The sequence below is a fragment of the Bombus impatiens genome, unplaced genomic scaffold (assembly GCF_000188095.3).
Source record: "Bombus impatiens unplaced genomic scaffold, BIMP_2.2 scf_4015, whole genome shotgun sequence".
NCBI classification, from domain to species: domain Eukaryota; kingdom Metazoa; phylum Arthropoda; class Insecta; order Hymenoptera; family Apidae; genus Bombus; species Bombus impatiens.
Genome location: NT_180434.1, coordinates 670 through 16,105, shown reverse-complemented (window position 1 = coordinate 16,105; position 15,436 = coordinate 670). Strand labels below are relative to the sequence as shown.

The 15,436-nt window shown below is 41.3% G+C and overlaps 2 protein-coding genes across 3 annotated transcripts in view; one reads left to right on the top strand and one right to left on the bottom strand.

The window, feature by feature from the left end:
• Positions 1-15,031, top strand: part of LOC100743576 (proto-oncogene tyrosine-protein kinase ROS) — a 27,267-nt gene extending 12,236 nt beyond the window's left edge. Inside the window, exons 3-20 of one of the 2 annotated variants that reach the window (XM_033324569.1) lie at positions 2,099-2,158; positions 2,440-2,530; positions 4,179-4,411; positions 4,513-4,752; positions 5,421-5,568; positions 5,653-6,149; positions 6,351-6,640; positions 6,715-7,071; positions 7,294-7,597; positions 7,687-8,010; positions 8,118-8,719; positions 8,889-9,527; positions 9,606-11,011; positions 11,099-11,521; positions 11,646-11,866; positions 11,954-12,424; positions 12,508-12,871; positions 13,656-15,031. In XM_033324569.1, the coding sequence (XP_033180460.1) occupies positions 2,099-2,158; positions 2,440-2,530; positions 4,179-4,411; positions 4,513-4,752; positions 5,421-5,568; positions 5,653-6,149; positions 6,351-6,640; positions 6,715-7,071; positions 7,294-7,597; positions 7,687-8,010; positions 8,118-8,719; positions 8,889-9,527; positions 9,606-11,011; positions 11,099-11,521; positions 11,646-11,866; positions 11,954-12,424; positions 12,508-12,871; positions 13,656-14,530 (7,545 nt within the window). In that variant the 3' untranslated portion in view covers positions 14,531-15,031. Of the gene's footprint in view, positions 1-2,098; positions 2,159-2,439; positions 2,531-4,178; positions 4,412-4,512; positions 4,753-5,420; positions 5,569-5,652; positions 6,150-6,350; positions 6,641-6,714; positions 7,072-7,293; positions 7,598-7,686; positions 8,011-8,117; positions 8,720-8,888; positions 9,528-9,605; positions 11,012-11,098; positions 11,522-11,642; positions 11,867-11,953; positions 12,425-12,507; positions 12,872-13,655 lie in introns of both variants that reach the window. The other variant, XM_033324568.1, reaches the window with a different exon arrangement.
• On the bottom strand, positions 2,537-3,724 carry LOC105682024 (cAMP-dependent protein kinase catalytic subunit 1-like). The gene has a single exon (XM_012393701.3). The coding sequence runs from the start codon at positions 3,722-3,724 to the stop codon at positions 2,681-2,683; it is 1,044 nt and encodes a 347-aa protein (XP_012249124.1). The 3' UTR covers positions 2,537-2,680.
• Positions 15,032-15,436: the final 405 nt, after the last annotated feature.

The window sequence follows — 15,436 nt, the reverse complement described above, 5'->3', positions numbered from 1 at the left end:
CGCGATCGCGCCACTCTCTTTGTTTTCTTGTTAAGAACAACAAAGACGGACGTGTGATCGCAGCGGGATCGCGCGACAAAGTATCGCTCGTCTGCATTCAGGGTTCTTTGCGATGATCGTTGTAAGAAATCGCACGAGTGTCGCGCTTACTTGCAACTCGTCAAAGTCATGAAACCGCCACCAAATGTTTATTAATAACTTATCTATCTAGCGTCGGAGGTCCCTTTCATTCTAGAATTTTTAAGCTATTTGACCTTTGTGATATCCTCCAATATGTATTTATTCTATACGTATTCGTATAGAATAATTTATTCAGCAGACACGTGAACGAGATTTAATTTTCTAAATTTTTACTGTTACTGGTTTCTTTAAACTCTCGCAGATTAAGCTGACAGAAGTTAAAGTACGCAAGAGTCAAAGTAATATCCGATGCTATTTTTTAATTAGAATTTCCCAAGATGTACGAGTGATAAATAATAAAAAAAAAAAAAGAATACAGCGTTCTTTCTACTAAAAAGCAAGTACGTAATACAAGACGAATTTACGTCGAAGCTTGAAGCTTATGATAACGCAGGTGCACCGCTAATTTCGTCGAATTAAGTCTTTCCATGGCGAGCTTATTATTCTAAAATGTCGAGAGGGGTATCATTTATGTGCGGCGCCTCTCCAACGCGGCCGAGTGTCGATCAGCCTGACAATTGGTAAATGGCTCTCTTGTATCTCGGGATACGATGTTGAAATAACGATTTTACTAGGCGAAGCTGTCCACGAACGTTGCAACTACCGTAACAACCATCGTTCTAACCAGCCTCTCGTTTTTCATCGAGGACGAGATTAAACGTCAATTATCGCCTGTTATCTGGCGAAATTAGAAATTGGAACAGGAAACGCGGCTGGTATACACAGAACCGACATACCGGAGGACGATACTCGAAGGAAGGAAAAACGAGTTACAGACGACGACGACGAAAGCTTCCAGTCTAGACGTAACTATTACAAACTTGTTCTTCCTCGAGTCCTTGAGGTCATCGAGCACGCTGTATCTCGTATATTTACGTTTCGTCGAAGCACGAATTATTTCAAGATGTGCTCGAAGAAATATTTCAAGATATTTCTCGTTCTCGGTTCGTTCGTTCGACCAACGATACTCGACGCTTTTTCGGACAACCAAAAATAACTCTCTTTCGGACAATCAAAGATTTTTGATATCTCTTGGGACGCTAAAAAAATTTTTAACATTTTTTCGGATGACCATCGATCCCATCGGAATTCAACGACGAGACGACTTGATTTATTATTGAGTAAGATCGTAACAGGACGGGTTAATAACCAAGTCAAAGCAATAACGCAATTTTCTGAACGATAACATTGCTGATCTTATGACATGTTTATCGGTAAAAGAAAAAAAGACTAGACCGGAGGATCGTATCAGGCGCCTCGACGAACAAGTTCCGTACAATTGCGAACGATCACGATCTTCATGGTAAACAAACACATGCGCGCGTGTTCGTAGTTCTCGTACGTTCTCTTCCTTGTCCACTTCTTCTTACTTCGACTGGCTTGTCGCCGACAAATACCCACATCCTCTCGCGCAGAAAGTTAATGCGTTAAACTTCGGTTCGCAAATCCATGCTCGGCACGAACCGACCGGGCCCGTCTTATGAACGTGGGCGTTACTTGAGGCACGTGCCTCGTACTTACGTTCATCTTTCGAATACAGCTCCAGTTACTTCAATGCCAAAATGACGCAGCGTGCCACGTTTCTTTACCGCCACTGATCGTCTCGATTCGATCGTTCCGCCGTTCGAAGAATCGAATCGAGGTACCGATTAAGGACAAACGAGCGCGTGTTGTCTACTTCGATTTGCATAAACACGCTGCACACGCTCCACTACCGATAATAAGACGAAACTGTCGTATATACGAATACTTGATAAATTCGTGTCTTTACCATGAACTTGTAAACTTGTACCGTAAGCCTGTAAACTCGTTCGACCGTAATATATTTTGTACAATTAGAAACGAGATAGTATACGATCAGACACGTAACGATCATCGTCTAACGTAGTATCACGCGTATATTTTCCGTCTGTTTCAGTGCACAAAAGGCTGCGGAGCGTGGCAACGAGCACTCGACACGAGCTGTCAAGCCGTCTGCGTCAGTACATATTAAGACATTATTACTTCTAATTTTAACGTTAAATGTCGTTTTTCTTTTTCCTTTTTTTTTTTTTTTTTTTTTTTTTGACGCGTTCGCTCCTAGGCCTTGAGAATTATACCGATTTCCTCGTAAATTCTAGAGGGTGAGTGTAATCGAAAAAGATTCTAATTTTAACGTTAAATGTCGTTTTTTTTTTTCTTTTTTTTTTTTTTTTTTTTTTGTCATTACACGGAGCGTAACATTTTACCAAATCTAACGTCAGCTGTATCGTTTTGTAGAATGGAACGCAAGAATTGCTACCACCCAAAGAATTGTACTGTGTCCTGGGTTGTCACGACGCGCTGAACCGTTACTTTCAACAACTAAAAGGTAATATGCACTTCGCTGACGACGGAGTTGACGCGACGAACGCTGTTTCCAGTTGTTTCGCGTAACGAGCCTCCGCTGTAGCGTACAGTTCTCTGTATCTCCAAAGATACGCTTCGCTGTTAAATCAACGGTATTCCGTAATCGGTTCGATTAAAAGTTGGCGAATTCCTTGGCGTAACGATCCATCGTGGCTATTTTCAGCGATTCTTCCGCGTACAAATCGAAATTGCTGGTGTCTTCCGGCGCCGAGCATTCCGGTATGAAACTAGGCTGTATCTTCTGATGATATATCTGATTCCAATCGGTCGATTGAAACCACCTGTGTCCTTTTATATCCATAGATCCACCTTTCAGATTTCCGTATCTCCTAGTCAGATCCACTTGCAGTATGTTTTTCAATATATCCCTCAGCTCTCCGCCAAAATGATGAGCGAACTTGTACTTACCAGAGACGATCTTCTCGTATATTTTCATCGGGTCTCGCGAATAAAACGGCGGATATCCAGCGTTCATTTCGTAGATCAAAACACCGAAGCTCCACCAATCCACGGATTTACCGTATCCTTTCGATAAGATTACTTCTGGTGCGAGATATTCAGGCGTACCGCACAAAGTCCACGTTCTACCGTCGATCATCTTACAGAAGCCAAAGTCTGTCACTCGGATGTAGCCGGTGTTTTGAATTAAAATGTTCTCCGGCTTCAAGTCTCTGTAAACGAGGCTGCAGTGATGAAGATATTCCAGCGCGAGAGCAACTTGCGCGGCGTAGAATCGCGCCAGAGATTCGTCGAACTTCCCCATTCGTCTTAGATGCGTGAACATTTCGCCACCGTTGATAAACGGTAACACCATGTATACGTAGGAATTGTCTTTGAAACAGTACTCCATATAGACGACAAAGGGGAACCTCACGCACTGTAGTATCCTTTTCTCGTTGTACGTATGCTCGACTTGCTTCATCTTCACGATTTTTGCTTTCTCTAAGATCTTCATGGCGTAGTACGTGGACGTTGGTTTATATTTCACGAGTATGACACGACCGAAGGCGCCGGTACCCACGGTCCGAAATTGATCGAAATCTTCTAGTTTGACATTGTCGGTTTTGTTAATCTTCCATCTTTCCAAGAAAGCTGTCTTCAGTTCGTCCAGTATCTTTTTGTACTCTGTGAAAGCTCGTTGCCGTTCCGGATTCATCGCGTAAGCTACGGTGCGCTTCGGAATTAAAATATTCGCAGATCTCCGTATACGAAAACGTTCTGACAGATAAATAACGGCGGTTATGGCAGTTCCGCTATATGATTGACGTTCGCGAGCGGAGGAGACCCTTTGCAACGTTGCCTTCGCGATCGACTTTTGTCGATTTTTCACGCGATTCTCGTAACTAGACCGCGGATATTTATTGCGCAGATTATATTTCTACGAATGCAATTACGAAGATGGAAATCGGCTAGAACAACGTTTTAACTACTATGTATTACACGGAGTACCGTGTTTGTAATGTTTTCTATATTTTTACGTATCGCGCGCAACCTGTACATCTTTTACTTTCAAATTTCCCACAAACGTATCAAGATCGGCGGTCTACTCATAACCAAATAAATCTTCTACTCCGTAACGCGTATTGATACCTATCGATGTTCGTTATCAGCGGAAATAGGTATTCCATCGGCGCCAGCTTTGGTAGCGGACTCGCTAACCGCAACTTCCCTACGACTCGAATGGAAAGGAATAGACATCGAAAGACGCGGCGGAGGCATATCGTACTTAGTGCAATGGAGGTACGAGGAACTGGCTGAGACCTGGCAATATTGTAGAAATCAATCGTGGGGAGAGGACGATCAGATTTTAGTCGAAAATTTGCAACCTTACACGAAATATAGGGTACGTTTTTAAATTTAATTATATTTATTTAAATGTCGCGGGTTATCGTCGTTGTTTCCTTTCGTAAATGTTATATCATCACTTGGCCATTTTAATTGCAGTTTCGCGTAGCGTTACTGTTAAAATCGTCTCAACACAATCCGGAGCCTATCGTTTCCGCTCCGAGCGTCGTGATACGAACGTTGGCTGCCGGTTTACCAACCTCAGCACCGGTAATTGTAAGAGCGGTAGCGGTAGACAGCTGCCGCGCCTCTGTGTCTTGGGAACCGGGCCCTTTCCCGAATGGGCCACTTTTGTCTTATGTCCTGCGTCTGCAAGGGGCTGATCACTCCCAGCTTAAGGTATACGCCACGCCAGAACTTCAATAACGTTCGATACAATTAGTTTCTTTCCTTGCAATTAGTTTCTTCGATACAGTTATCTTTCATTTTCGCGAAACGTATCGTTCTACGCGAATACGTTTCCAAACCCTCGACTGTTCTGTCTAAGCTATCGTCGCTATTTACCGGCATTCGTCGACACGACGTTCGTCGATGTAAAGCCGATTGCGCTTTTCCTATTCTCTCTAACTTTAGTAGTAAACACCACTGTGCGAGTAAATAGCAACTGGTTCTGCAAGACTGCCTACCTTTTCCCACAAATAGTATACATATATTCATACGTACATGGAAGGTAAAAATTGCTCAGCAAATAATATGCTCGGGACAAATGCACGGCTTCTTTGATCGTTAAGATCGTTAGAAAAAAGCTGGCACGATTAACGCTGATTAGATAAACGAGCTTTCAAAAATTTACGTCCGCGAGTTTAAGCAATGCATGCTTGACCTATCGGTTCGTTCATCTTTGATCCCGCTAACATCGGCTTCTTAGCTTGTAAGAACCAGATCTCACGAAATACGTTTCTGGCATGGCGTTTCTTTCCTATTCGCATAACGATTATCCAGCGAGGGTTCGAAAGGGATAGATACTCTAACAGTCCAGTTACATACGTTTTACGATTAACCTACAGGATATACCAGCCTCCGAAAACACGGACCACTACATGTTCCAAAATCTCGAGCCTAATAAGAATTATTCCATCAGCGTGACCATGAGGAACGGGGTTGGAGAAGGACCACCTGCGGTAACTTGCGTTATGACCACTCCAGAACCGGCTGGTACGTATCAGTAGCAGATGGAAATTAAAATTTCAGCAAGTTTTTCAAACGATGCGAACATTAACGAGATTCGTGACGTTACAGTGAAAGACACGCAACAACCTATTTTAATTCTCGGAGGTCAGCACGTGGTTATGAAACAAGATGCGGACATGTTGGACGATCCTAGCGTGGTTTACGAAAATACGAGCACGATTCGAGGAGTGGCGATTCACGTGGCTTCCGCTCGGCTCTTCATTTCCGATTCATTAGGATACGTGTACAGAACGTCCATCACGAAACGAACGAAACCAACGGTGATACTCAGCCCGAGTCAGGCGAACTTTAAACCTCTGAGTTTATCGGTCGATTGGCTGAACCTTCACTTGTACATTCTGGGCGAGGTGAAACACGCGACAACGGTTTGGCAGATTGCTAGATGCAATCTGGACGGAAGAGGTTTGACAGTGGCCGTGGCTGGCTTCTTGACGCGACCCACGCACATCGAGGTAGACCCGTACAATGGTTACTTATTCTGGGTCACCAGGGGCGGTTTGTACCGATTGGATCTGGCTGACATAAGCAACGGAGTGAAGCACGAGGTACGTTTCGTATGTAAGACGCCTGAAAGGCTGGCTAAGATATCGCTGGTCTACATCAAACTGTAAAATATAATAGCAGAAAATATACCACGGAATAATCGCATCGCGTTTCAACAGTTTTGAACGCGGATATTTTACGGACCAAAAGCTTACGCCAAAAACTTCAATTCATCCTCGATAACCTTGCACGGATTTTTACAGGTTCAGCCATATTTAATTCTAGAAGACGCTAATTTAGGAGCGTTCACCGTCGATCACACCAACTTCCGTCTTCTCGTTCCCCATCACATCCAAAATACTGTAATATCCGTCTCTCTGGATGGTCGTGAAGTTATAAATCTTCGCGCCAACACGCAGCAACCAAGATTCAAGAACGTGGTCTCGTTAGCCATGGCGAACGGCTTGTTTTATTGGACGAACGGGGAAGAGGTATTGATAGAGGGATATCACTCGGGACAAAACAGATATTTTCACAATGCTTACCCCGATAGGTGAGAACGTTGCTTCCTATTCAACCAGGCTGGAGATCTATGCGCAGATGCTTCGATAAAAGCGTTCTTTTCAGGTCGAACGGTTCGTTTGTCAGTGTCAATGTACTTATGGACGCGAGCCAACCAGTTCCTGTCCCCGTGAATCCTCCTACGGGCGTGCAAGCTGTCCTTGGTGTGGAGAGGGCGAAAGTTTCTTGGCAAGCGCCTCATTTATTGGGCGGCCAGGGTAAAGGAGCCTGGCAAAATTGGTCTTACGAATTGGAGATCAAAGACGAATCTACCGGAGAAACGATACATCAGAAGGATATCGCTGGATCGTCTCATACCGTGCACAATCTTCGAGAGAAATCAGAGTACTCGATTAAGGCGGCGGCTTACACGAGCGCTGGCAGAGGTCCCTGGTCAACCGAGTTCAGGGGTCGAACCTTGAGGTAAATCACGATTAGATGTACTTACAGGAAATCTCGATAGATGCAAAAATCCATTTACGTATTTGTGAAAAATCAAAAAGTATAAAAATGCGGAAATACGTAAAATAAGAAATTCGACAGTCTTTATAAATATTCGTAGTCTAATTACGAGTCTAATCGTCGATCGTTTCAAGAGGAATATCTCTGAGAATTAATTTGTACGACGTTTGATCAACCTTCCAGGGACGGATCACACGCATCCATTTTGTGGTCCGCAAACGAGGGTCTCCTAAGAAGCGACGTAACCGGAGAGAATATCGATACTTTGATCTATAAAGCGGGCTTGAAGGAGACAGAGGTTGATTATCACATCGTTGATGTCAGCTGGTACAAGGATATTCTGTACATCGTAGGAAACAATTCTGCGTTGTATCGGTACAATATTACGAGCCATCAAAAAACGAAGATGAATATCCACTCTGTCGGGAGCGTCGCTGTCGATTGGATATCGAAAAAATTGTACTGGGCTAATCCAAAGCAACAAATTGTAAATAAATGTTTCTTATACGTTCGATCGATTCTATTTACTTAAAAATTTATTTCATGCTATGCTTTTCCCCTGTATTTTCTCTACAGATAACAAGAGCAAATTTGAATGGATCTCATCAAGAGCCCATGTCGATTCTGGCCATCGTTAAAGAATTAATGATCGATTCTTTGGAAGCGTACCTGTATTGGTCAACAGGCCACGCCGTTGAAGTGGCTCGTTTAAACGGACAAGACAGAAGATACTATCATTCGGATGAAATATTTAACGGGAAACAAGTGATGGGGTTAACGCTGGACACAGAGAACAGATACGTTTATTGGATTGTCCGAAGCTACGAAAGTGGATCTATCGTTTATCGAGCGCCAACGTCCGAAAGAATTTCGATGAGTCACAAAATCGTGCCTGAGAAGGTTTCTATCGTCGTTTAATTTTCTTATTTTACAAAAAGAAAGGACATATCGTTGTCGTTGATAGTAGCGATAGAATCATTAATTCCGTTTCTCGATATGTTTTTAAGGTCTCATCACTGCAGTATCCAAACATGCAAGGCCCTTTATGTTACTTCTCGGAGCATCTTCTGTGGCTTCAAGACGACCGGAACGCGGTGATAGGCGATCTGTCTGGCCAAAACACGGCCATAATAAACGGTATCAGCTTGTCAGGCCTTCACATGGTGGCCGTCATGGATCCAGCGCTTCATCAATATCCAAAGAATCTTACATCAGAAACCGTAGCTGTATTACCAAACGCCGTAAACTATAGCAGTATTAGAGTAGAAGGCAGCTGGAGGAACTTTAACATATCCTGGGACCCGGTGGAGAATATCAATTATGGAACTGTCTTCTACGAAGTGAAATTCGCGGATTATATCAATACCAATTCGAATCCGGAGATAACGACGGAAACCTCGATGCCTTATAACAATTCCGAACAGATTTTGCCTTATTCGGTCCTGGAGGTGACTGTGAAAGCCTTCACGTATTGGGAAACGGCACACCATACAAGGAAGATACTGAGATCGCCACAAAGCGTCCCCAGTCAGCCAACGAATCCTAGAGCGTTTATAGAGTTTCGTAAAGAACCACTGAGCGAAAATGTCGACATATTTGCGATATTCAGGTGAATATCATAAGAAAGAAATTCGCTGCTATCTTTTACTAGACTTTTACTTACCGAGCGAAGACCGAATCGTTGTTGTCACCGGCGTCGAATATTTTATTTTATAACGATAAAAGCCTTTTACCCCTATGCGATGATTGAGTTTATTTAAAAAATAAAATCGTTACAGGTGGGATCAACCCGAGTTCACGAATGGTCTGATCACCGGATACACGGTTCAGTGTTGGTTTAAGGAGAACAACGTCGAGATGCAAATCTGCGATCAGTCGCTTATTCCATCCACGTTGTTAGAGCACACCGTTCAAGACCTGTTGCCAAACACGACGTATTACTTCGAAGTTCGAGCTCATACGGAAATTGGCGCTGGACCGTACACCGACGTGATCAGCGTTTCGACGATTTACGAAAATCCGATACCGCAATTGCTGGTCGCCACGATGGACGCGGTTCGAATATCCGATTTGGATCAGGAAATGAACTATACCGTTACTCGGCACATCGCGGTTGAAGTGACGTATCTGGCCGCGGAAAGCAAAATTTACTGGATCAACGAAATGCAGGAGTTGGTAACGTCGGACTTGGATGGGGCAAACGCTACTAAAATATTGACGTTGAACAACAGTGCATTTAGTATAACTGTCGATTGGGTGGCGAGACATCTTTACTGGTCCGAATCCAGCTATCGAGAAAACGGTGGATGTATCATGAAGTTAGATTTGACCATGTGGCAAGCTGGAATTCTTAAATACGAAAACATCGTTACGACGAGCAGACGTATCGTGAATCTTGATATATTACCATCTACCGGGTACCTACTATTTTTACGCAATCCTTCTTCGTACATATATTTCAAATTTATTCTATAATCTGATTTAATTTCTTGCAGATCGTTGTATTGGATAGAACAAACTAAGAAAGACGGTGGAGTAATAATGCGGTCGAATTTAAGCGGCGGTGATATTCAACCGTTCTTCGATCATATAGACGATTGTTCCTGTCCTTACAGGCCGTCCGTGATTCCTGTGATGACGATCGATAGCACCGATTATCAAAAACCAGTCATGTACTGGATTTCTTTGGAAGGTCACCTAAACAGCGCCGATATCGACGGATGTAAGTGCAATCTGATAGTAAGCGCAGGTTTCAACAAAGGATTACCAGCAAGATCGTTGACCGTCGACAAGATGAACATTTATTGGTCCAACATTCCGGAAGATCAAATTTATTTTGTAAATAAAAAATATCTCGATGACGAGGAGATCAAACACTTTTATTTACCATCTGTACGAAGCATCAAAGCCCTTGGGAAGTCTCTGCAAACCTATCCGATCACCAACTGTTTGATTCCTCGTCAAGACTCCTACAACGTGGAAGAAGCGAGAAAAACAGCAAGTAGCATCACTGTGAGACTTCCCGAGCCGATTCCTCGATTTGGCTGCGAAGGATACAGCTTACCTACGACGCTATACACGATATACGTGTCTCAATGTCTAGAAAATGATCCAAACATGTGCGAGGACAGCGACAGAACAAAGTTGCAGACTTACGAGAAGGAATACGAAATAAAGGATTTGAAGCCTTTCACGAAATATAGACTGAAACTGGCTTTGAGTAATTATTACGCTGATTCGGAGTCGATGAGTTTAGAGTTTGATTCTGGTGTCGTGTTACGAACCGAAGCTGGCGCTCCTACAGCTCCGGAGAACGTAACCGTGGAAGCTCTGACACCAACTTTGGCTATCGTCTACTGGATGCCACCGAAGATATTAAATGCCGCAGCTGTACGATACGAGGTACATTGGAGATTGGTTCGATTAATAAACGGAGCACGACAAAAGGGAGAACAATTTATAAAAGGCACCGAACGCACAACCGATGGAAGATTCTTCACCATGTTGGAACCATGGCTACCCGATCAGGAGTATCTAGTGTTCGTTCGCGCTTATCCTGCCCACGTTAACGATGTATACAGCGAAAGTCCCGGTCAAGTAGTCAAGATGTATCCAGAACCTAATAATTTGACGTTAACCGGGGTTAGCGTGAATAGCTTGAACGTATCCTGGGTGCCAACAGTCGATTTGATGGTCAAATACACGTTGGAATACAAAGATGTTGCTGTAGAAAATTGGCAAGAGGCGAATGACTTTACGATGGAAAACGATAAAGCGACGTATTTCATCAAAAAATTACAACCACGAACTTTGTACAAATTTCATCTGCTTCTGAGATATCCAAATTACAAGAAAGATTTCATGTGGCCAACAGATGGGAGGTTCACGTTTCAAACGTTAGGTAACGAATTCCTTCTGTTCTTTATAGAATTATTAAAATTGTTTTTTAGAATTATCCACGTATTGTTTTGTGTTATTCGGGGAACAGGTGATGTACCGAGTGCTCCAGGTATGCCAACGGTAACCACACTCCGTAACTCTGTGTACCAATTGAATTGGGAACCAGCGCAAGCTCATGGCTCGCAGATCACGTTGTACCGTGTCGAAGGGATGAAGATCAATGAAATTAACGAGCAAATAGACTCCACCGGGAACGCGAGCTGGAAGTTGTATTACAATGGGACGGACAATTATTGGATAATCACGGGAGACATGGACGACAAGTATCGGTTTCGTATTCAAGCTAGAAACGCGTACGGTTTCGGTAGTTGGAGCAGATCCAGCCCGATCATTGATTTAACTGAAGCCACCGGTGGAATATTAGCAGATCAACAACACATTGGTTTAGTGTTGGGAGTTTGCGTCATTATTATCACTTTTGCGATGCTTTGCTTCTGTTATTTCTATTGCCGTAAGTGTATGACGATTATAAATAAAGTGTATTTTTTTTAATGGTTAAAGTAATCCCTGTTTGAATATGTACACTTCGAGTGCAGTTAACAGGAGTATAAAGGATAAGTTTTGTAATTCAGCAGTGTACCGGCAACGCAAAGACGATAAAACGGCGGTTTTACCTCCGTTAGTGAGCGACGTCGAGTTAGCGACGCTTCGAGAGATACCACGCGGAAATTTCGTTCAATCGAACGCGTTGTACGCGTCTACCTTGCAGAACGATCCGGACGATTCTACGCTTCCTAAAATCAGAAGGGAACAGATTACCTTAGCGAAGTTTTTGGGTAGCGGAGCCTTTGGTGAAGTAAGCGACATATAAATAACAAATATTCAAAAACTGTCATTGTAATTACGAGATTATGTCGTTATCGCGTGCATATAAATTTTTCAGGTATTTCAAGGGAATGCGAAGGATTTGGAAAGACCAGGAGTTACGCCAGTTGCGATCAAAACGTTGCGAAAGGGTGCCTCGGCCCAGGAAAAGACAGAGTTCCTTCAAGAAGCTAGACTCATGAGTCATTTTCGACATAAGCACGTGTTAAGACTTTTGGGAGTCTGTTTAGATACGGACCCACCGTTATTGGTGTTGGAACTGATGGAAGCTGGAGATTTACTGAGTTATTTAAGGGCGAGTCGATCTTTGCAACCATCGGATCCACACGCGTTACGTCTGCAAGATTTGCTCGCTATGTGCGAAGATGTGGCAAGGGGATGCCGTTATTTGGAGGAGCTCCATTTTGTACATAGAGATCTCGCGTGTAGAAATTGTTTGGTATCTGCCAGAGATCGAGAGAACCGTGTCGTTAAGATCGGTGACTTTGGACTGGCCAGAGATATATATAAGAACGATTATTATCGAAAAGTAAATATCTTCCTAATTCTAATATAATAACAATTTACGATCTTGATATAAAACAGAAACAAATATTCAACTTTTTGTTACAGGAGGGAGAAGGATTACTTCCTGTTCGATGGATGGCACCTGAATCGTTAGTGGACGGTGTATTCACTTCACAGAGTGATGTCTGGGCATTTGGTGTATTAATGTGGGAAATCACGTCCTTGGGACAACAACCGTATCCTGCCAGAACAAATATCGAAGTATTACACCATGTACGCGCAGGTGGAAGGTTGCCCAAATCTCTAAATTGTCCACCTGCTTTACATCAGCTCATGTTGCGTTGTTGGAGCGTTGCCGATGCTAGACCGAGCTTTAAAGTTTGCCTTGAAAATATAGTTAGTCTTCGAAGTACCATAGAGGATGCACAATTGAACCCGGTTCATGCTGGTCATTATTTAGCTAGAAGAGGTATGTTTCAATCATACGGATATTAACATTTGCATTATGTAAATCTCTGGCATGGAACGTAAATATATATTTTTTTTCAAATATATCAATTATCGATTATTAATTGTCAGCAAACACGTATTAGCTTATTAGGATAATTCTTATAGTTCAATACTAATATTTTTTATCTCATTCTCCAATATTTCAATTCACAAAATGAATTTACTACGTAAAACGAAATATTTCTAAAATATACGTATATAGCTTGGGGAATGACGTAAAAAAATTTGCATACAAATTTTCGTTCATTTATGACTAAAACCCTCTCTGTTGCTTATTTATACAATCATATATCTACATAATTTTCATAGCCATCTCGTAAAATTCAATTTCTAAACTTGTAAGCTAATAGCTGCTTCAACAACTAATAGGATTAACATTAATTTATTTTCACATGTTACAAAAGAAGCGTATTTGTTTCGAAAAGTGATCATACTCGATAATTCCGATTCAAATCATCAAGATGCGATGCCATAAAAGTGTTAAATATATAAATTTAACAATTTGCTTGAATACTTATTTATCATTGCATGGCTCATGCTTGCAGGCGTCTCTAACATGGCTTACTTTGCTGACGAGAACCAAAATCATAATAATTCAGGTAGGTTCTCTTTGTAAAGCTCATCTATATATGTTGCTTTTTCGACCAGTCTTCCTTTTCTTCTTATACAAATTCAAACTCATAATACAACTATTGAATAAGGCTGAATGTAATATAATGTTGATTTTGTGTTGATTTTCACAGGGAATTCTTGGAAATCCAGCAGCTCAGAAGGCAGCCGAGATATGCAACCGTTCCTTCAGAATTCCCATAATGCGACACTTACATCACAATCGAATGAAATACCGAAATATTTAGAATTGTTAGCGGATAACGAAGATATCATCCCAAGGGAAAATTCAACAAACGGATACGAAGTGCCTCGGTCGATTCATATCTCCGATCAAAATGTAGCCAATATGAATAAATCTAGTACAAACGTAGATATAAAGAGCAATTTGCATTCTGATGCGCCACAAGAACATAAAGATGCTTCGAATGATGCGAAAGAACAACCAGAAAGAAAGTGTGACAAGAGATCGTCGATATCTAGTTTGAATTTACCAGAACGTAAAAGAGCATCGATCACGAGCATGACTGAAAAATGTAACACTTTAGATAGTTCGAAATTAACTAATCCTACTATTAAAGCGATTTTAAAAAGAGATTCCTTCACATCATTGACTGATCAGCGGAAAAATAAGAGGAACGTAACCGAACGACGAGGATCGGAATTAAGTTTAGAAGGTAGAAGTTCTAGTTCTTTAAGCTCGAATATTAGTTTAGCGCCACCTACTCGACCTAGTTCATCGTTAATTAGTTCACAAAATGTTCTTCCCTTAAAGAACGGCGTTATCGGAGGAACCGGCGAGTCAAACGATAATAACGTTACGAAGAACGCATTGCCAAAAATTCAAAGGACTCATTCCAATTTGCAAAATGGTAAAGCTAATATACCTTTGGTGATAAACAGTGCATTATTGAACTTATTGAGACAGACTCCAGTTGTCGAGGATAGTAACAATATAGTCACATACACGAACATAAATACGGATGCTGTTAGAGTAAACGGGTCGTGAAGTTTTTATTAAAGATGTGATGGATTAAGTGATTTGATGGGTCGTGTTTCTAAAACAGAATCATAATTTCAATAATAACTCCGTACCGAAACTGGAAATGCGTGTATAGTTCCATAGCTTTAAACTGCCATATTAATGTATGTACATATTTAAGTTTTAGTATCTGAAATTTATTTTACATGAACTGTGGCAGAAAGATTTCATTTGATAATGACATTAATTTTAGTTGACTATCGGACTTGTTGCTTAGTATCTTAGAATCGAGAATAGTTAGAGAGAATTATGTGGTGATTAATCTGCGTTAGTTTTATATTTGTCATTACAACTAATGTATTTATTTAATGACACAGAAGTATGAGTAAATTTTCACCAATCATTGTACAAATTTCATATTAGCGGTAATATAAAGTATAAAATGAAAACTCATATTCATATTACGTTTAAGGACTTGTTAAGTTTTACATATACATGTAGTGGTCCTTTTTAAAACAGTACAAGAATAAATTGGTAGAAACACTAAATGAGACTGGAGAAGGACTGGCAGAACTGAAAGGGATAATAGAGAAGAGAAGAGTAGCAGAAGAGGGGGAGGAACAACAGGAAGAGAGCACAGCAAGGAAGCAAAAGCCAAAGACGGAATGAGCACTTAGTTATAAGCGTTATATAAGAGATGTAAACCAAAAGTCGTCCAAAGCCGCAAGGTATGGACTAAGAATAAATAAAATAAAATGAATAAAATATACATGTAGTGGTCCTTTTTAAAACAGTACAAGAATAAATTTTTTGCATATATTTAACTTTATGTGACTGAACTGAGAATTTTTGAAACTTGTATTTTCAAATTTCATTATTAATGCTTTAAGAATCAATAAAATTCGAAGAGGTTTGTAAATACTTTAACAATAT